Source organism: Drosophila nasuta, chromosome X (assembly GCF_023558535.2).
Source record: "Drosophila nasuta strain 15112-1781.00 chromosome X, ASM2355853v1, whole genome shotgun sequence".
In the NCBI taxonomy this organism is placed as follows: Eukaryota; Metazoa; Arthropoda; class Insecta; order Diptera; family Drosophilidae; genus Drosophila; species Drosophila nasuta.
The window spans coordinates 21154655-21176515 of record NC_083459.1 but is presented as its reverse complement, the minus strand read 5'-3'; the positions used below and the strand labels follow the sequence as shown (position 1 = coordinate 21176515).

Below are 21861 nucleotides of genomic sequence, written 5' to 3'. Positions count from 1 at the left end.
TGAGGCAAATACAAAAACTTGTTTTAAATGAAGTGTACAAAAATATGTAAAATATTGTAATTATTAAGATTTGTCTTTTGATTATACACTTGTAAATTTTGTATTGAATTACAAAGTCTAGTTTTATGAGACAATAATCCATAGCTTACCGATTGATTATACATTTTATTAAACTTATTTGTATTAATAATGTAACGTACTTTTTGTGTGTCAATTCAGAAGGAAGGTATTTGCTTTCAGAGTTGCATCAAGTGATGTGTTGCAAATTGTGTGACGCATTCAATATGCCCGCATTTTGTTGCCACAAGGGCGAAAAGAAAGCAACGACGGTCATTTGAATAAGCGGCGCGTGCGTTGAGCTCACGTAATGACTGCGACGTGATCGAGGGGCGGGGAATGGAGGGGACGAAAGAGGGATAGCAATGGGAATGGGAATCGGAATGGGGACGGGAGACAGTGACAGTGAGTGTGTGACGTCGACTGCGAATCCGAATACGAAATTCGACTGCGATTGCGACTGTGAATCTGAAACTCGTCGAAGCGCGAAAAGCAAAAGTGGCAAGGCAATCGGTGACTAATTGACAAAGCCAAGGCACATCAGGCCAGGCAAAAATGTTAGTATACAATCTACTGGAACTGCGCGCTTGCGCAGTCTCTCTCTCTCTCCCTCTCTCTCTCTCTGTTGCTTTTTTGCTACTTTATTTTCGCCTGTTGTCCAAGCTGTGCTTACCTGAGGCCAGCTGGCGGCATCATCTTCCGGTGGATAGGCAATAAAATGACGCAGCGTAAAACCAAAGCCCTGATTCGGACGCCTTCGTATGACAACCAGCTTTGGTTGTATGGATGACGCGGCTATCGCTGCATTGTTCGCTGCTGCCGCCGCCGCTGCTGCTGCTGCTGCCGCTGCCGCCGCGGCTGCTGCTGCCATGGCAGCTGTTGTGGTTGTTGTTGCTGCTGCTGCTGTTGTTGTGGTATTGGGCTGAGCTGTTGCTGCATTCGAGTTTTGTAACATTTTCTGTTAAGCCTGAATTTGGATTTGTTTTTTGTTGTTGTTGTTGTCGCTTTACGAAGCGAGTCCGAGAGTCGCCTGCTTCTCCGCTGCCGCTGCTGCTGCTGCTGCTGATGATGATGATGGTCAACCTGCTGTTTGGCTGCTTACGTGTTGCAGCCTCATTTGATTTGGCGAATACCTTTCGCTCTCGACACCTTCTCGTTCGGTCTGGGTCTGGGGTTTTTTTCTTCTTCTTGTTTTGGGGGGTATCTATTTTCCTTGCCCGTTCAAAGTCCGCATTGTTTGTTGACCCAATATTGGGGGGGCGGCGTCAGAACGCCCATGATAGCGCTACACCAGACCATAGCACCTCCTAACGGTAACGCATTGGTCCAGACGTTTAGTTTAATGAATCTAGAAAACAAAACAAAAACAAATCAAGAAAACTGTATTATAGCATGGTATAAACTTTTATTTTCTCGGTCAACTTCTGAGAATGTCTTTCTTTCAATTGATAGCCTTACTCCACATAGTTGTACTCTATATACAACTTTAGCTCTTTTGGCCTTCTTTGCAGTACAGTTATATAGTGTTACTTAAGTGTTTTTAACCATAAAAGCGACCCTCTTAAACAACATTTTACAGCTTTAATTACAATGCAAGTTGCCATAAAAAAAAACAACAACAAAACAAAAAACAAAAGGAAAACAAGAAAGATGAAGAAAAATAATAAATAGCCACAACTAAATGAGTGTGTGTGTGTGTGTGCGAGTGTTTTGCGAGCATTGACCGTCAAAAATGTTGGCAGTTGAAAAGCGTAACACGCCTAGTCGCATTTGGCATCCCCTTGCCCTCTCCCTTGCTCTTTGCTTCATCACCTGCTCCACCCGCTGCCAGTCGACTTCAAATGGTAATTAACATGGCGTAACTTTTATACCCACTACCCAAAGAGTAGAAGGGTATTATAACTTTGTGCGGGCAGGAAATGAATGTAACAAGCAGAAGGAGTCAAAGTATATACATATATTCTTGATCAGCGTCAACAGCCGAGATGACACATATAACCATGTCCGTATGAACACTTAAATCTCGCCCATTCAAATATTTTGGTATATAAAATAACAACAATAGTATTGCATTTGTTTGCAATTTCTGCATTTGTTTGCAATCAGATAAAAATTGTAGAAGTTATTTATTTTTTTATGAAAAAAAAAAACACGCACCTTTTACGGATCTTAGTTGCTTTGGCTGACAATCTGGTATATTTTGTACTTAACGGTATATTTTCTTGAAATATGCCAAAACTTATATTTGGTATATTGGTATATCAAGCCGAGTAGAAAATACCAAATAATTATAGAGCACAAAATACAAAAATACTGAAATAAATCAAAAGTTATATTTGGTATATTTGTATATTACTGTCAAATAAAATATACCAAATAATTACATATGTAGCACTAAACACTAAAATATACCGAGTTCTATTTGGTATATTGATATAGTACTATCTATATAAAGCGAAGAAATACTAAAATATGCAAATGTTATATTTGGTATATGATTATCAATATACCAAATGCAGTATATTGGTATATTTTCATATTATTGCGCAATATATTTAATTTCTATATTTTAAGCGTAATCCGTACTGATTTGCTTTTATTCAAAGTGGGCAGCGGGTATCTCGCAGTCGAGCACACTCGGCTGCAGCTTTCTTAGTTGTTGTGTTTTCTTTTAGGTAACAGTGATGACAACGCAACACCGACGCATTAAACACTCTAATCAAGTCAGAGCATTCGCTGACCCCAATAGACAATAATTGTGCCATTTCAACGGCCACTGAACTCAAGAATGTTTTGCTTCAACTGTTCTTTCTCTCTCGCTCAGCAGCCAGCCATTATTACAGCGGGTCAAAGGGCAGGTGTGATGTATATATGCACTTGTTAATATTCATTCTCTTTCCGATCAACGCCCCCCGTTTTTTGCAGCGCAAGCCTTGAATGCGATTTTATTTTGATATGTAGTAAACGAGGTAGCAGCAAAGGCACACACACAACAGGGCTTAACTTTGCCTATATGGATTAGTTGTGCATGTCTAAATGGGTGTGTTTATGAATGTATGTGTGTGTGTGTGTATTTTATTGTTTTTATCGCTGCGGCGAGTGCGACGTAATTAAACAACAATAGAAGTCGACAATGACAACTCGTGAATTAATACACGTGTAATTACCACAGTAGACAACTAAAACTACAACTAAAAAATCGTTTAGATACTAGGCTATATATAATTGTGTTCCATTGTCATTGCTAGCCAACTAGCCAAACACTTTAGTTTTTCGTTTTTAATTGCAGCCAGTTAACCAAACAACAACAGAGTGTCTAAAATGTGTCAGCAACCAACAGCAGCATTCAAGGAGAAACGAATGAGTTTACATGCTTATATTTAGATCTGAGCGAACGTATCTAACTATTATTCTTATCTATACACTTTACAATCATATCATTTCATATCACTGCGATTACGTACAGAAGCCTGTCGAGTGTTGTGAGGGCCGGCAATCGATAGTAATATCGCACTCCTATCGATAGTTAGTGCGTATCGATAGCAAACTTTAGATAAGCGCTAGAGTGCAACACCATTTTGCTAATCAGTTGGCGGAGTTGAAACACAAAGATCGTATCGCACGATCACTTCGATATCTTGTTAATGTCGGGCGGACCGGGCGACGTTCTACACAAAATGGGTAAATAAAAAATCGATGATATCATGATGAAAGTAGCGACAACTGACGGACAGACCAACGACCAACGACCGACAACGACAACGGCAATGACAACGACAGCAACGACGACGACGACGACGACAAACGAATCGTTTGCCAGCTTTATTGACTATACTTAATATTTTGTTTTGTTCTTTCTTTTTTTCACTGTTTTTGTTTTTTGTTCTCTCAATATACTCGTGATAACAATTAAATTGATTGTTTTGCACTAGGAATCGAAAAATCGTAACAGAGCCACAAGAAAAAACAAAGCTCCCCCACCAGAAAAAAAAACTACATGCGTGTAATGAACGAACAAACGGTAAAAGTATCCAGCTATCCAATAAGCCAACCACTCACACACACACATACTACCTCCAATGGACACATTACATCAATCAAAGTGTTGGGGGCGGCGACCCATCAAGAAAATAAAAAAAAAACAACAAGAAAAACCGAAAACCAAAACACAACATTAGCTCAAATAAAATCAAATCAAATAAAATGAGGGGAAACAAAAAAAAAAAAAACTACAACGAAAAGAGAAAGAAGACGACGAAATGAAACTTGATGAACCCGTGTGAAACTGATGATCCACAGATTCTTCATCTTCATCATCATCATCATCATCCACATCGTGTACAACAAGAAGTCTTCCATTTGTCGGTTCGCAATTGTTCTAAAGGTTAATCGATATAAATCATTGCAACGCTGCACCGTTATAAACATCAATCAACGATCAAGTTTACGCTTAATTACGCCCCCTCAGCGAAGAATTGATCGCATTTTCTCTACTTATACATATGTATGCACATTTTTCTATTCTCAGTTTTCGCTGTTAGGCGATAAGCTCATCCTTTAGTTGGCCTAGATTAATGCATAATCTCGGCCCTCGAAAAAAGCCTAATGGTTTTTTGGCCATTTGATTATCTGTGATTATACCTACTTATATTATATGATATTTTTGTGTGTTCTAGCCCATAAATTGAAAGACGATGGCATATCGCATTGCCATTTCGAATATTTACAATAGCACTTAGAGTGCGTAACGCGATTACGATTGCATTTCAAATTTCCAATATATATTATAGTATACAGTATGGTATGTACAATGTACAATCCATTACAATTGTATATATATATATATATATGTAGATGTATATATAGATAAACAAACAAATGAATCGATACAAGAAAAGAGAAAGCATTCAATTACGTGCAAGAAAATACTTTTGAATTTGTTTAAAACAAAAGCAATACAACAATTCAATTATCGCTTGTTTTTTTTCGTGTGTTTTGTTTTGTGTTTTGTTCTTTATTCACGCACGAATTCAGTAGATAAAGGGGTAACAAAAGCACACCTCAGAGAGATACTATGGAAAGCTTCCTCTATAAATCATAGGGATCTCTATATAGTATAGAATGTGTGTGTGTTCTTCCAGACACCTGACGATGTGAGTGAGAGGCCAGTCAGGTTATCGGTTAGGTTATCCATTTGGTTCATCTTAACACACACACATACACATCTCGAGAGAGAGAGAGAGAGAGAGAATAGCGATCGACTTCTTCTTGGCACATGGTAAATTAAACACACATTATTCGAAATAATACTTGCTGTATTCGTATTCGTATTCGAATTTGTATTCGTACGCACATCAAAGCATTTGCCGACCGACAACACAAGTGTTGAGTATTTATCGACAACTCAAACAGTCGATCGGTCAGTTCGCTGTCCGTTTGTCAGTATATACATATATACATATAGATATATATATCGATATGTATATCTGCATTTGCAGTACGCGTGTATCTGTCTCCCAGGAGTGACTAGAAGTGCGACTGACTGTCTAACTGACGGACTGCCTGACTGGATATGAGGGGGGGGCCTCGGATTTTCAGTGCCATTCAACTTGTTGCCAAGTGCCGCAAAAAGATACAGACACACTCTGAGATACTCAGATACAGATACTACATACAACACACGCCGACGATGCGACTCGCAATCGGAATTGGACTCGCGACTCCCATGCGTCGGGTTCAGTTCACTTTTTCACTTTTTTTTTCAATTTGTTTCGTTGTTACGTTTATTTTCGAATTGTTTATTTAATTTTCTCGCGTTCGCGTCATGTTGTTTTCTTTTTCTTGCCCACTCCTCCCCCCATATCACCTTCCCCTTTGTGTATGCTACCTATTAGTTCATTCTCAACTCTTTAAGAACAGCAAGAGAGAAGAAGAGTTCAAGAGTTGCAGGGAATCTATGAACTTGGCACCAAAAATAACTTAAGCATAGTTTTGATTTGGTTACATAAACTAACTAAATAGTTTTAACTTGCTGAAATTCGAAATATTCAGCATTGATAACAATAGCATTAAGTTTTTATGCTTAAAGTATCAAACAGGGTTGCAAATTCCTAAAAGTAGAAGAAAATAAACTATAAAATTAATAGTTCACTTAATATTCTACAAAGGTGAGAGAAATGCTTGAAACATATATCAAGAAATTTGTATGTTTTACAAATTTTACCTATTCAATAAGAATTTAAGTTCCAAGCATCCGAGGGATCATTCAACTTGACTTCAACTGTGAGCAGCATTAAGTTAATGAAAACATAAGCATAAGGGGAAGCAACTGTGCCAAGTGAACCACTTGATTTCATTGATTTGGCCAAAGGAGCCAGGTAATTGAGAGAGTTCTTGAATTCTAGTCTCGAGTCGAGTAATTGAGTGGATGGTGAGAGAGAGAAAGAGAGAGAGATTCAAACTTGGTCCAGCCGAGCCTTAATAATCATATTTCTGATAATTGACGGGCAAATCAATAAGTCAAGTGTTAAAATTTGCCGCCAAAGGAACCAAGAGCAAACGAGCGAGAAAAACACACACACACACACACACACACACACACACACACACAAACAGAGTGAGCGAGAGAAAGAGAGAGAGTGTGGAGAGAAAGAGATACATACATACATACATCAATAAAACCCAGATACCTTGACCTCATTTTACGAGCATTTTCCAAAGTTTATGGCAAAATGGGCGTGCCAGGGGTGGCAGCGATTGTTGACTGTCCCTGTGTATCTGTATCTGTAAATGTATCTGTATCTGTATCTACGTTTGTGTGTGTGAAAGTGCAAGTGTTTTATTTTCTTCTTTTTTTGGTCTACTAAAATTGGCATTATATTAGCTGTGTATTTCGTTCATGTATCAATTCCAAACATACTTTCGTATGCTTGATATTTATGCATGTGAATTATATCATCAGCATCAAAAGGTTTCAACATTTACCGACAACAGCAACAACAACAACAACGAGAGCAAAAAGCATGTATCAGCAAAAATAAATTCGTTAATTGAGAGAACGTTTTGCTAAAAAAAAAAAATACAAGATTCTAGCTTTTAACACAATCATATAGTTTTTAATTCATATTAATTGCTTTAATGGCTTTCTCTTTAACTTCATAGGTTTATTGAGCATTGAGCATACCCTTTCCTGATGCCCCACCAGAGCATAGGGTATGTGTGAAGTGAACTGAAAGAAGAATACTCATAGACATGCGCCTAGCTGGCAATTCGCTACAGTTTTATGTTTATATTCGATTTTTTTCTTCGTGTTTTTTTCTGATGCTTTTTATGTGTATCTTGTATGAACTTGTGTGTGCGAGTGAATGTGTGTGTGTGCGTGTGTGTGTCAATTGCTTATATTCGTGAAAACGTTTTCAATAAACAAATGAGCATATCGCAGGAAATAATCAAAACTTTATACCAGAGCAAAAGCAACGAAGAAGTGAAGCAGCCAGCATCAAGGGACATTTTGTTATCAATATACATAGTATATAGTATAAATATACTACACATATATTTTTTGTGCAATAATCATTATTAAAAATGCAACAGAAGAAATAAATTTAGGATATTCAACACTGAATTAAAAAAAATGAAAAAACACATTGAAGTTCTATGCTTTGAAGCCAATTTAATTAAAAATCTAATTCCAAATATACTATACTAACATAATGAAAAATATACTGTGAATATATTAAGCACAGTTAATATTGGCGATATTCTAAACATTTATTTAACATCCTCCTTAATTGATTAAATTTTGTTAACTAAATTAAAGATTTAACTCAAAATATACTCAGTCAGTATTGTCGAAATACTAAATATTTGTTTAACATATTCAAAATATAATATACTAACAAAATAAGCTCATAATATACTAAGCACAGCCAGTATTATCGAATTTCTAAAAATTTCTTAATATCCTCTTCAAGCAATTCGATTTCGCCAACGAAATTAAAAATATAATTAAAAATATACTATATTAATATAACCAAAAATATACTAAACACAGTATTGTCTATATTCCAACCATTTATGTATTTAACATCCTCTTTAAACAATTCGATTTTACAAAGTGATGTTTGCAGTATGTTTGAAAACTACATTAAACAAAATTGAACTTAAAAATGGGACTCTAAGAGAGAAAAACAGACAGTGCTTATTATTCGGTAATATGGTAAATAAATGCCATATCCGTTTTAAGGAATCGTTTGACATTTACAATATTTAAGTGATTAAGAAGAGATCAACGTTTTGAAAGTATCCAACGCTTTTGTAGGACTCATCTGCAAAAAATGTAATTTCTGCTTCACCTAAAAGGTAAAATATGAATCGAAATTAATTAAAGAGGCGGCAACGAGCGAGAGTATAATATGCTGTCGATCATCATGGCATAATCGCATCCCACCGTTGAACGTGCCCGAGCAATACCAAGGCCCTGGCACGACCCCGGCACAAGTTCGAAGCGTGCGAGTGAATTTGGGAAACTAATGCTGAAATCAACAAAAAAAAAGAAGCAAAAAATACAATGTATGAAATAAAAATAAAATAATAATATGTACTGCGAAAAAGACCTGCCCCAAAAGTGTACACAACAAAAAAAAAAAAAAAAAGAATGATAACCCCAAAGAGAGAAATCTGTCTTGCTCTTGTTCAATCATCAAACAGTGATCGGATACAGTATTTTGACAAAGTCGTGTGTTCGTGTACAATAAACAGCCAGTTGCCACAGATATCTTATAGTGTGCATGACATCATCAAGAAGAAGAAGAACGTACAAGATTTAAACATTTTAAATATTGTGATCATGTGATCACAACAGGTAAATTGTTGATCGATTGGAAAATAAGCAAAATTGAATTTGTTATTTATGCAAGCCAAATACAAAATACGATCAAACACTGCTGTAAGAATACTTTTGTCAAGTAGTGTATGTAGTTTGCAATTATTCAGGCCTTTGACCAATTTATTATAGAGAAAACAGAAAGAAAAAGACAAAAATAAAAACCAACTGGAGTCGTGTCCAGACTTTAAAGGCAACAACATTGTTGTTTGTCATTATGTGTGTGCTGTTGTTGTTGTTGTTGTTGTTGCTGTTGCTGTGTTCATTGACATGATTTCGAGTTCAATTGAAGTGAACTGCGAAAATGGCGAGAAACAAATGCCAGAGTCATCACACTCCAATACCAGAAAAAGAGAGCTAGCTGCACACAGCAATCAACTAAAAATTGCAGGAAAAATAATTACGAAATTTGAGTTAACATTTCAGCTAGCCAAATGTCCTTGAATCGTAAATTTCAATATTTCTATGCATTATGACAACACGACACAACGCAACGCAACACAACGCTAATAACAATTCAATACAAATTCAATTTAATCCAAAGATAATTGGAAAATTGCGGCAATTATTGTGTTACCTCTACCACTGAATGCGGATCCAATTCAAGGACAACGAACACAATACACATAATAAATATATCCTGTATATATATTTGACGCCCACGTTGTTTGGCGGCGACGTATTTGCAACAGCTGCTGCTGCTAGTCTCTAATTAAGTGAGAGGGGGCCTAATTGCATTTGTTGTAAATCACAGAGTTGAAGGAACTAGCGGGGGAAGGTGGGAGGGGGAGAGCCACCCACTAACCCATGTTGCAGCTGCTGACGGTTCAATTACAAATTCAACTCTAATGGCACCTGCATTATTTTAATAGGTGGCTACTGCGAGTTCCCCTCTCTCCCCTCACATGCCATCAATAGTTGCTCCTCATCAATAATTCACATCATGTTCATTTAGATGCTTTAGTTGTAGGTGATTTTAGCATTAAATAATTGAGATTTATTAATAATCTATTTTATCATAATTCGCAAGCACAGCTAAAGAGAATTCTTTAAAAATATTTTTTTTTGATATTTATATCTTGAATTCAATTTAAATTCGATGTTATTATTCTTTTGTATTTTTTTATATTTTTTATTTAAATTGTTATTCTCTGAATTCCCATATCTGATGTTAATTTACAGATTTGTTAACTTACAATTTCACTGAATGCTATAGCTATAATTACTAGTTATATACATACTATACATACATATTATTAATAATGACATTGACATCAAATTTTGTCCAGATGTCATTAATAGTCCAGCCCACTTAAGTAAAAGTGAACTAACCCGATCTTTAAATTTAATTTTACTAATTCATTTTTTTATTTAATTTATTGATGGCTTTCACTACAACATTTTATATTCATTAATTATCAACTTTTATATTAAGAAAAAGGGAAATTCAGAAATATATTGAAAACAGGGATGAATTTTAGATATTCTTCTATTTAATTCAACAAATTCAAATATTATAATTGATAGCCTATAATGAAAATACGCTACATAATAAAATTGAAACTAATCCCTCAGTTTTATGAAATGACACGACATTTGAAATTGATGAATGTCTTCGAATAAAACAGGAATGTGCAGAAATTACTACACAGAAAAAAATATCTAGATAACAAAGAAGATTTGAAATCTTGATTTAAGTACAAACCTTGAAACAAGATTTTTATGTTGAAAAAATCTTAAAATAAGAATATAAATAAAAATAAAAAATATTTCTAAAATATACCACAAATATGATGTAGAATACTGAAAATATACCGTATACCGATACCGAAAATATACCACACAAATACTAAAATATGCCGATGGCTATATTTGGTATATTGATACTGTACAGCATTTAAAATATACCCCAGAGTACAAAATATACCAGATTAACAACCAAAGCATTTATTAAAATATTTATTAAATAACTTTTACAATTTTGATCTGATCGCAACCAAAACATAAATCACGAAACATAAATCTTGAAACAATAATTTTAAATCTTGAATGTGCGAATATTGTATAGTATTATAAATATGTAACACTGTACTAGATATTATTATATTTGATTTCACTTGAAATTCTAATAAATTATGTCTACTATATTAAAGTGATAAGATTAACTTAAAACAAATCCGTTTTGAAAGTAATAAATTGCATTCCCCTTAATGAAATTGAAATGAATATCTCGCTGTCTCGTTAAGTAAATCATTACAAATTCGTTTATTGACAATGTTACGATGTGGAGACAACTCAATTCAGCGGCGATTCAATAATTTATGAACAGTCACGGTTGAGCCAAAGAGTGCATCAGCAGCAAGCAGCAAAATGCAAGAAGAAGGGTTTGTCTCAAGTGCTCGCTGTGCTCATTGCACAATGCAAATCTGTAGGCAAGACCCATGCTTGGGCATATGTGTGTATTTAATTTCATAATGAAGACCCTGAGTGCATGCGAGTACTCCACTCATGCCAATTGAATGCCTAACAGGCACCCCCCGAAGGGCAGGGTCAAAGGGGGCGCAGCAGTCCACCGAAAAAGCAGAAAAACAAAAAAGTAAAAGCTTAGCCATACGTATCAGTAACTTCAGGCCAAAGCAGCGAGCAATGCATCCACTTTAAAATCCATTTATGAATAGGCTTTCATTCAGCCCAAACTCGATGGGGTGGCTCAATATTAGCGATGGGTGGGGCGGCTCTTTAAGGGTGGTTCATTTCATGGTGGTGCGATTTATTTTCCAGTGGGTATTGTGTGTGGTGCCCAAATCCCAGAACTTGCGTTTTGGGCCTATGCAAAGCCCATTAATAATGAGTGTTAAAATGCAATTGAGACATTCAAAGAGGGGGCGAGGATATTGCCACAAGGGTTGCTCCTGGGTGTGGTGGAGTATGTGTGTGTTTGAGGGAGGGGGAAGGGGCAGTGCATATGCATAATGAAGTGGCGCCAACAACAACAACAACAGCGACAGCGACAGCAGCAGGTCAAAAGCAGTTAATAGACTAGACTGGCTAGAAAACTGGGTGGGCTACTGGGCAGCTCTTTCTTTCTCTCTCGCTCTCGCTCTCGCTCTCTCTCTCTGTCTCCCATCTCTCTCTTCCACTCTCTTTCTGGGTACAGTCGTCGCTGTCTGAATCATCCAGGGGCATTTTATAAATTGGATGCAACTAAACGTAAGCTTTTCAACTCTTTTTTTTTTATATCATTTCGACTCTCTCAATCTTTTGACTCTTCCTCACTCGCTCTGGCTGTGTGTTGGCATCTCTTTTCGGCTCAGTCGAGGCCACTTTGCTGCTGCATTCAGTTCAATGCAATTTGCAATTTCAGCGAGAGAGAGCAGAAGCTCATGAAGATGATGACGATGACGATGATGTTGACGCATAAGCAGACGATAATGAAGTTGGAGAAGAAAATGCAGAAGTTACTGCACTTAATGCTTGGCATTGGAGCTCTTACAGTGCAGATGAGACTAAAACGACTCGAGTCGAGTCGATGCATTGGCAAAGATGAGCGAACGGTTCAAGGACCAGGCTGCCTGACTGGATGTGCCAGAGAGCACAGAGCACAGAGCTCAGAGCAAAACAGGCCGAGGCCGACCGAGTCAGTTTAGCAGCAAACCGGCTCCGAGAGACCAACACAAGAGACTCTTCTGTGAGGACGCAGTCGCATTACAACAAGAAGCAAGCAGACGATGCATATTTCATAAAGACGTAAAAATCGACGCAGCAGCAGCTGCTGCTCTTGCAACTTGGTAACTTCAGACTTCAGACTTTAGCTTTAGTTTCGGGCTCTAGCATAGCTGCTGCTGCTGTTGTCGTTGTTATTGTTATTAACTGGCAGAAGTCGTTACATTGTCAGACAACGGAAATTGCGCACATAAAACGCCGAGTCAGAGAGGGAGAGAGAGAGAAAAGTGTGAGCTGCTCTAGTGCAGAATATCGAATTCAAATCGTATCGAATCGCAACACTTTGCGCCAAGTCATTGATGAGAAGCTCTCTGTGGAACCTTTAAATCTATTTGGGATGCGAATGCAATTGGCAAATGCTTTTTCCCTTTTATTTATCTTTTTCTTGCTGTTGTTGTTGTTGTTATCAATTGATTCGTTCCAAGTAATTTCCTGTGCAGTGGTGGGATGTGAATGGCACTTGGGAGGATATGCATAAGATTGGGATAAGAGATTATACTCTCCTCCTTCTTCCCTCCTCTATTTATGCTTGTTCTCTAGCTAAACAATTCTTAGCTTCCGCCTCTAATGAGAGCGTACTTTTAAAGGCCTTCTTCCATTTGCATTTGTGTTCATTCCTTTCATATCTTTCATTCTTTTCGTACTGCTTACTTTCGACATTATCGATCGATATTTTAATGCCTTGCAGCCTACTGGTTAATGTGCTTCCTCTTGTTCGCCTTGCAGGTTAATGTTAATGCTTCTGTCTGTCTGTCTGTCTGTCCGTCCGTCCGTCCGTCTGGCTGCCTGTTGTTGTCGTTGCTGCTGTTGCTGTCGTTGTCAGCGTCACCGGCAGTAACAACAGTTAACACACAACAGTAGCAACTGGCATTGTTGTGGTGTCGACACGACTCTTGTTGTCGTCCTTTAACGCATTTTGTCCTTCCCTTAACCACATCCCCCCACTTAGACGCTCACTCTCTCTCTCTTTCTCTCTCTCACTCCCTCTTTCTCTGTTTGTCTAGTTTGAGCTCTTCAGTTGCTGTTTTTATACCCGCTACCCATATGGTAGAAGGGTATTATAACTTTGTGCCGGCAGGAAATGTATGTAACAGGTAGAGCTATCATTTTTTTTCGACAGCATTTGTTATGTTTGCACGCAGATCAAGTTTGTTTCAAATTTTTGCCACGCCCACTTCCGCCCCCACAAGCCAAAAAAATCGAATAACAAACGTGATTTTAAAGCTAAAGTTCCGAATTTTGGTATATACAATAACTACTATAGTAGTTATGATTCCTGAAAATTTGGTTGCGATCAGATAAAAATTGTCGAAGTTATTAAAGAAATACTTTTGTATGGGAAAAAACGACAACTTACTAGGGCTCTTAGTTGCTTTGGCCGACAATCTGGTATATTGTGTCTATGGTATATTTTGAATGCGGTACTATACCGATATACTAAATATACCATTTGGTATATTTTTTTTTAGCATTTTTGCAGTATATTTGGTATATTTTGAGAATAATACCGCAAAATATATTGCTTTTATTTAAAATGGGTAGCGGGTATCTCACAGTCGAGTACACTCGACTGTAGCTTTCTTACTTTTTTTCGTCTCGTCTCGTTTCGTTTTGTTTTCTTTTATTTTCTCTCTCATTCACTTTTGTTTTAGAATACATATGTTTGCATACGCGTTCTGCATCCCCTTTGGTTGGCAGCTGGTTCCGTTGCACGTGTCTCAACCCAACCACTCCACCACCCCACCACCCAAGCAACATATTGATAGCATGACGGTGAATTCCCGTTGCTAGCGAAGACAATCATCAGATAATCACAGCCGCTTGAGTTGATAATGGCGACGTTGATGAGTTTTGAACCTAAGCGACACCGGTGCCCACAATCTCTCTACGGAGAACTCAAGAGAAGGAGCGAGAGAGCGAGAAAGGGGAGCAACGGAAAGTGCAAAAGTCCCATTGCATTTCCTTTTCACTCTTTGAAATGTAAGCCTCCCCTCCCCCCCTCACACCGGATACTTGAACATGTCCATTCAGCTAAGTTTAGGTGTCGGATTGTGTTGTCTCTTCCCCCTCCCTTATGCTACCCTACTCACTTATCTCACATGGCTAAAAATGTATTCTAATATACCATCATAGATATGATAAACTCTGTTAGTTATAAAACAATTCAGTTTGTTATCAAACCAAGTGTCAGTGTGTCTATTTGCCATACAAGATCTGCAGCCTAGCTGCTGGAAAATAAATATTTATGTAAGCGATTAAAAAGTTGTTAAAGTACGATGATAAAGTCGCCGACAATTTATTTTTCCTTTTTTTTGCAAAGTCTAATAATGTGTATCATATTTATTTAGATTTATTAATAGAATTAAGAAAAATTAACTATTTTCACTTCAGATGAAATATTTTAGATATCAACTGAATTACAGAAGGAAAATTAAAAACATCTTACAAATTCATTGCATATGAAATTTCGAATGAGATTGTCAAAAGTTTTTATGCAATCTCTTAGGCAGACGATAAGGGAACTGATTTTTCATGCGTGTGAATTAAACCTTTCTGCATTTAAGCAAAACAAAATATTAAAGAAATAATTGAACCATAATCAGCTTAGAAAGCTCGGAAAAAACTAATTTCATTATATTTCTCACAAAATTATTATTTAAAACTCAAATTTTAGTGCAAGTAATTGGCTTATTTCCAGAAGTTTTACTTTCTAAACTATTTATCAAAATTTATTTTTTATTTCATTTTTTTTTACTTTCAAATTCATAAAATATAATACATTTTCTGACAGTATTTTGATGACTTATTTTCAATAGATTTACTTTTCAAAAATAAGTATTATATTAATTTTTACATTTTTCAATTTAAAAAAAAATTAAACTAAATTTTAATTTTGTTACACTGTGGTTCATCTTTTATCCCTGATCAAGAAAGCGTAGTAAAGTAGCAAATTGCTTTTGTTCTCTCTCAACTAAAGAATTTGCATTTATATTACTACGATCATTTCATACTTTTCACTTTAAAGTCTTTACCTAAACGAATCGGAAAATACTTAATGAGAAAACGAACTTTTATAGAATTGAGTCACATGTGAGAATATTCACTTTGAATCAAAAATACATTTATGACATTTGATAACATCGATATATCGAGCAGAGAGTAAAGACCGACTATTGAGTGTACTATCACAATCAAAGTATCTCAATAGAAGAACTTCTAAACTTTGATAACGAAATTTAATTATAAGAATAGTACATCAGATAATTAGCATTTAAGAAAACAACTCAAATGAAATATTATTTTTGATGGCTTTCATCATCATCGATTATCGATAAAAGAGTATTCGAATTGTGACTACGTTGAGTGATAGAATTTCATCTCATTGCGGTTGTTTGCTTCTTTCCCATGTGTTGTGTTGTGTTGTTATGCTTTTGGCGATAAGGTGAAATTCTAATGAAATGACAAACTTTGGTTAACTAGCCGTTCTAACGGAACTGCGGCAAGTGCGAGACACGACAAGTGCTTGGAAAAGCAATCGCAGCTATTGGGAGAGCACACACACACACACACACATGCATAACATAACATTACACATACATGGAAAGTGAGAGACTCAGATACACATTTATTCAGGCAACTGACAAACGCCGGAAGTGTCCCACCAACAGTAACAACAACAACAATAACAATAGCAACAACGCTTTGCTAGCTAGCACACAAAAAAATAATAATAAGTAAAAGAGAAAAAAAAAAGTAATATAAAATATTTCACATTTTTTCGCGTTGTGTATCGTAATGCTTTTTTATCGGCGCCTAAGCTCAGCTGTACACAAAAGGCAGAAAAGGAAAGCATTATTATTATAATAGTTTTCTTCTCTCTTTTTTTTTTTTTGCCTACTTTTTGTATACCCTGTAAATAGCAGTTAACAATTTGTGGCTAACTAAATTCAAATTGTATTTAGCAACCAAATTAGTTATTCCTCCATTTGTTAAATTTGAAAACGGAATTATTATTAGTAATATATATTTTTTGTTCTCTTTTTTTTGTGTACTTTTGTATACCCTGTAAATAGTAGTTAACAATTTGTGGCTAACTAAATTCAAATTCTTGTTAGACAACCAAAGTTGTTATCTGACCATTTGTTGAATTTGAAAAAATTAAGCAGTATTATTTATTATAATAGATACAGGGTATGCAACCCTGTAAAAAGTGTTTAACTATTTGCTCTAACTAAATTCAGCTTTTTATTTAAACAACCAAATTTATCTAGCTTAAAATTTTCAATTTAAACTGCAAGCAGTGTATTTGATAGTCTACTTATTCGTACTTATTATTTTGTTTCGTTTTTTCGTTTTTTTTTTTTTTTTTGTTTTGGTTTGTGTAATTTTTGTATGGTCTTCGTGTGGTATTGTGAACATATGAGGTTATGTCATCATACCTCTATAAAAGAAATTGAAATGGAATAAAAAATAGCGAACAATGGAAGTATAGAACAGTAACAAATTGTTAATTCTAGTATTTAAATTGTATAACGTTGTAAATTTCACGCGATTTGCGGACACTTGACAAATGGCCAACAACTAAGAATAACAATAACAATAACAACAACAAGTTAGAACAATAGAATAGAAACCTCAATGTGAGTGAGTGAGTGAGTAATATCAAGTGAATTGGAGACATGTTCTGACTGCACACAACCGGTAGAAAAGTGACATGTTTCAGCTCTGTGCTTTGTTGTTGTGGTGTGATGATGATGATGACGCTTTGTCGCCCCACTCAGTCAAGTGGGGGATTGATAACAATTTATCATCAATTCTCGATTACTTTGCGTTGTAATAGGTTGATAATTCTGTTGAAATTAAATGCAAATGACTTGCATAGAGATGTAAAGACAACAACAGTCAAAAGATAATTACGCATAATGAGTAAAGAATTACAATTTGAATGTAGGCAAGCTAATACCTAATAATATAACGGCATCAACTGTCAGAAACTGCGGCAACAACAACAACAACAACAACAACAACAACAACAATATGGCTAAATCACGATTGTAAGAAATCACCTCTTTGTTGCAATTGTTTTTTTTTTCCTCTCTTGGTTTCGACCAACACGCAAGAAGCAGAAATGAAGAAAACAATGAGCATCAAAAGCATGATCGACTTTAGTAACACCCTTTTCTTTAAGCAGAAGAGAACTCTTCTCTCATTTTTCAAATTTACTATGCAAATTTGCATTATTTCTGTAGCGAATCGAATCGAACAAATCCAAAAATTCACAGCACTTTATTATACCCTTGACAGCGTATTTAACGGCTACAGGGTATACAAATAATAATAAACGAAAATGAAAACCGACGGCCAACAAAATAAAATTAACAATTACATAAAACCTTGAAGCAACAGCAGAGCTACTTCGTTCATACGATTTTTGGCTTAACGGGCCTGGGAACTGTTTTCGCCTTTTGACGGCGGAATCAACGATGAACTCCAAAACGGAGCGAACGGAGTCGATTCGACGTTCAACAAAGCACGAGCCTACAAAAAAAACCAAACACAAAAACAGGGCCAACGGATGAAAGATCGAATGGAATCAAGCAATGAACTTACTTAGTTACTGGAATAACCTTCTTTTTTTTGTGTGTTTTAGTTGTGTTATTTTGTCTTATTTTTTTTTTTATGCGCTATCCATAAAGTGTGGAAGGTTAAATATAAAGTTTGTTTGTACATATTCTTTGTCAACAAAACACATACTATTCTGTTTAACAGCCAGTTATTTTGAGGAAAATTAAAAACCACAAATAATCATTATTTTTGAGTATTTTTTTACTCAATAATACTAAAGCTGATTTGATTTTCAAATATAACTTTTATAATGTAGCTATACTACAATTACCTATTCATACTTTTCTAATATAAAAAAAAACATAAGATCTTCACTAAAAACTTTATAGCAATAATTTCAGGGGAATCAAATTGCTGTGATAATAGATACACCCTGAACGCATTGAAAACTGGATTAAAGAAACATTTTGTCCTCGAATTAAATAAAGTTAAAACCGTTTTATTTTGCAACTGTGTGTGTGTGTGGTATGATCACACCAACAAACAAGCACACAGACCGACAGAAGAGGAGAGAAAAAAAAAACTCTCAGGGTCTTTATTGTAGCCACTTAATTCGTTCGGGTTGCATTTCGACTCCTAATTATGAGGCGAGTATGTGGAAGCATGAAAAGAGAAGGGACATTGTCATCGCATTGTTATTTATGACTTTGTAAGGCGTTCGTTCGCTGAACTCGGTGAGAGATCGAGATCCGTCAAAATACAATTGTACACATTTTGTTTATTTATTTGGTCTGTTCAAAAGTATAATTTATTTGTTTATTACCCAGTATTAAATATACCCCGTAACAAAATGTGTAAATAAAAGGGTATCATGTGATTCCTATTCCTGTGAGCATATTATAATATCATGATCAGTATAAATATTAAAAGCATTCAAGCATGTGATAACACGATAAGTCTGATCTTTTGAATGCGTACAGGGTATCTCGTAGTAAAGTTCTCTCGACTCCCTTGCTTTTATTTTTGTTAAATATTATTAATATAAAAATCTTTAACTGTATTCTTTGGTCGCTATATTGCAGAGTCACATTTATTTTCAATGGCAAGACAAATGTAATAGGATAGTTTCCATGTACTTTCATAAGAATAGTTATATTTATTAGCTTTCGATTTCCCTTTATAATCTAGCAAAGCTTTAATAGTTTAAATAGATTAAAGACAAGAAAGTTCATATTGCTTGGGTTTAGTGTAATCCGTGAGTAATACAATACAATTATCGAAAGTGATCAAACTATCGATAGATCACAAATTACATGTGCGTATCGAATCAAGTAGCTAAACAAGCGACTACTTTAAATGATCTCCAAACAGGAGTGAGCAAATCGCAAAGAGAAAGAAAGAGAGCAAAAGAGAGCGAGCCAGCCAGCGAGCGAGGTGAGAGAAGGTCGGCTAAACGCAATTTGCATATGCCCTTGCTAACAGGAATTGTCAGCCAAAGCTGCAAGGCACAAGACCAAGACAAGTTAAGAGCGTGAGCAAAAGAAACAAAAAAGCTTGAGCAGAGGAACGATTGGAAAATGAACGATGCTGATGCAGATGCCTGAGAGATGGCGGTAAAAAGCAGGAAGACAACTTTCGCTGTTCATGTTGTAAGTACAACGGGAAACGTGTGTGTTTGTGTGTGTGAGCACGTAAAAAGCAGCAAACAGCAGCAGCAACAAAACAAGAATAATGTAGAAATAGCTCAAGATGCACAAGAGTCCAAACATGTAGGGAGGGAGGTACTGAAGTGGGGATGATGATGATGATGATGGCAAGAGGAAAAGAGTATAGTACATAATTCGTTTCGCTGTTTGTTTATACTATTTACACAACTCACACACACACACGCTCCGAGACACAAAACTACATTTAAATAGTGCACAAATAAACAAAAACAAAATGTGAGCATAATTTGAAAAACAGACTTACCAACAAATTACCAAACGGCATCGGCGGCTTTAAAACTCAATCACACACACACACACTCACGCACATGGATATTGTGATGCACAGTGTGACCAGTTGTTGTTATTATTGTTTTGCTGTGTGTGTTTTTATTTTGTTGTCGCCGGTTGTTGTTGTTTGCTGCTCTCACTTAATGTACACGACGAATGTTGAGGATGTTGTTGTTATGCCCTTTAAAAAGCGTTTAAAATGCCGATAACTACATTAAGATTAGTGCTAAAACACAAACTCGCCCACAAACACACACACACACACAGTAGCCAGCAGGCAATGGAAATTCAGACACACACACATTCATAGAGTGAGAGGGAGAGAGCAAGCCGCAAAGTAATTTTTGGTAGCGCTTCCTCTTCCTCGTGTGGCGCGCACGCATAAAAAAAAAACACACGCACACATCCTAACAAAGAAGAGAATGTGGAGGAGATGGAGATTACGATTACGTTGATAATGATGATGGCGATGACGACCACGACGGCGATGATGATGATGAAGTTGACTTTCTGTGCGCTCTTCCTCTTTTCGCTTGCTTCTTGTGTTATGTGTATATGTATATATTGCATTAACTTCTCGTTCATTTTCAATGAAAATCACAAGCGAAAGAACGAAAACAAAACCAACAAAAACCAAAAACAATAACAAAAAAAAGAAAAACAGAAAACAAAAAAAATACTATTTTTATGCGCGTCTTTTCAATATGCAAACTTTGCAAAACTTTGACATTTCATTTCTTTCACGTTGCAGCGTTTTGTTGTTGTTGTTGTTGTCATCGTTGTAGTTGTTGTTGTTATTGCTGCGGTGACACTGGCGTCGGCATCAATGGCTGCGACTGCGACGGCGGCAGCGACCGCGAGCATTAATTGGCGGCGTCGCCTCCAACAACACTTTGGCAAAAAAAAAAAACAAAAAAAAATAGAATTGTGGGCAAATGGTTCTGCTGATGCCTTTGCTGGCTACTGCTGTTTTCCCCAAACACACCCCCCACAAACCAACACCATATTTTTCTTCTCTTCATATATTTAGACGCACTTTTTCTCTTTTTCCTTTGCCTTTTTTTGTGTTACCAGCAAATTTCACACACGCACAACACACAATTCACGATTCCCGATTTCCCGATTCCAAATTCACGCGGGCGAAAAAAAAGGCTGCACACTTGTTATTATATTAATATTATTATTGGATGCATTACGATTTGGTGTTATCAGCAATCTGTTTTCATTTTAACTACTGTTTGACCACAGTTTACTCAATTGTTTGCGTTTGTAATTGTGTATATTGCGAGCGTCGAAAAAAAATAAAAGATAACAAAATTAATTCTTGCTTTTCTTTCTTTTCTTGTCCGAAATTGCATCCGCTTGGCAAGCGAGCGCTTCAACGTATGAGTGTGGCAGGGTGACCGCAAGTGTGTTTCCAAAACGCACTAAATAAGCTCAAAAATATATCCAATATACCACCTACTGTATTGTGGTGGTAAATTTTACATAAATAACAAGCTAAAAGACCGCCAGCATATTGAACAACTTAATGCCTCCCGAACTGTAGCAAAGATGTACAAAATGTTTTGCATTAAAAATGTATTATATCAAAAATCACAATCAAAGTTTAGTAACGGCATTTATTAATGGAGT

General features: G+C 36.1%; 1 protein-coding gene across 5 annotated transcripts in view; it reads right to left on the bottom strand.

The window, feature by feature from the left end:
• The window catches only part of LOC132797330 (serine-rich adhesin for platelets), a 44831-nt gene extending 23211 nt beyond the window's left edge, over nucleotides 1–21620 (bottom strand). Inside the window, exons 1-3 of one of the 5 annotated variants that reach the window (XM_060809023.1) lie at nucleotides 21263–21620; nucleotides 20201–20435; nucleotides 731–1405 (exon numbers count right to left, since the gene is read on the bottom strand). In XM_060809023.1, the coding sequence (XP_060665006.1) occupies nucleotides 731–1012 (282 nt within the window). In that variant the 5' untranslated portion in view covers nucleotides 1013–1405; nucleotides 20201–20435; nucleotides 21263–21620. The remainder of the gene's footprint in view (nucleotides 1–730; nucleotides 1406–20200; nucleotides 20436–21262) is intronic. The other 4 variants (XM_060809022.1, XM_060809024.1, XM_060809026.1 and 1 more) reach the window with 4 other exon arrangements.
• Nucleotides 21621–21861: the final 241 nt, after the last annotated feature.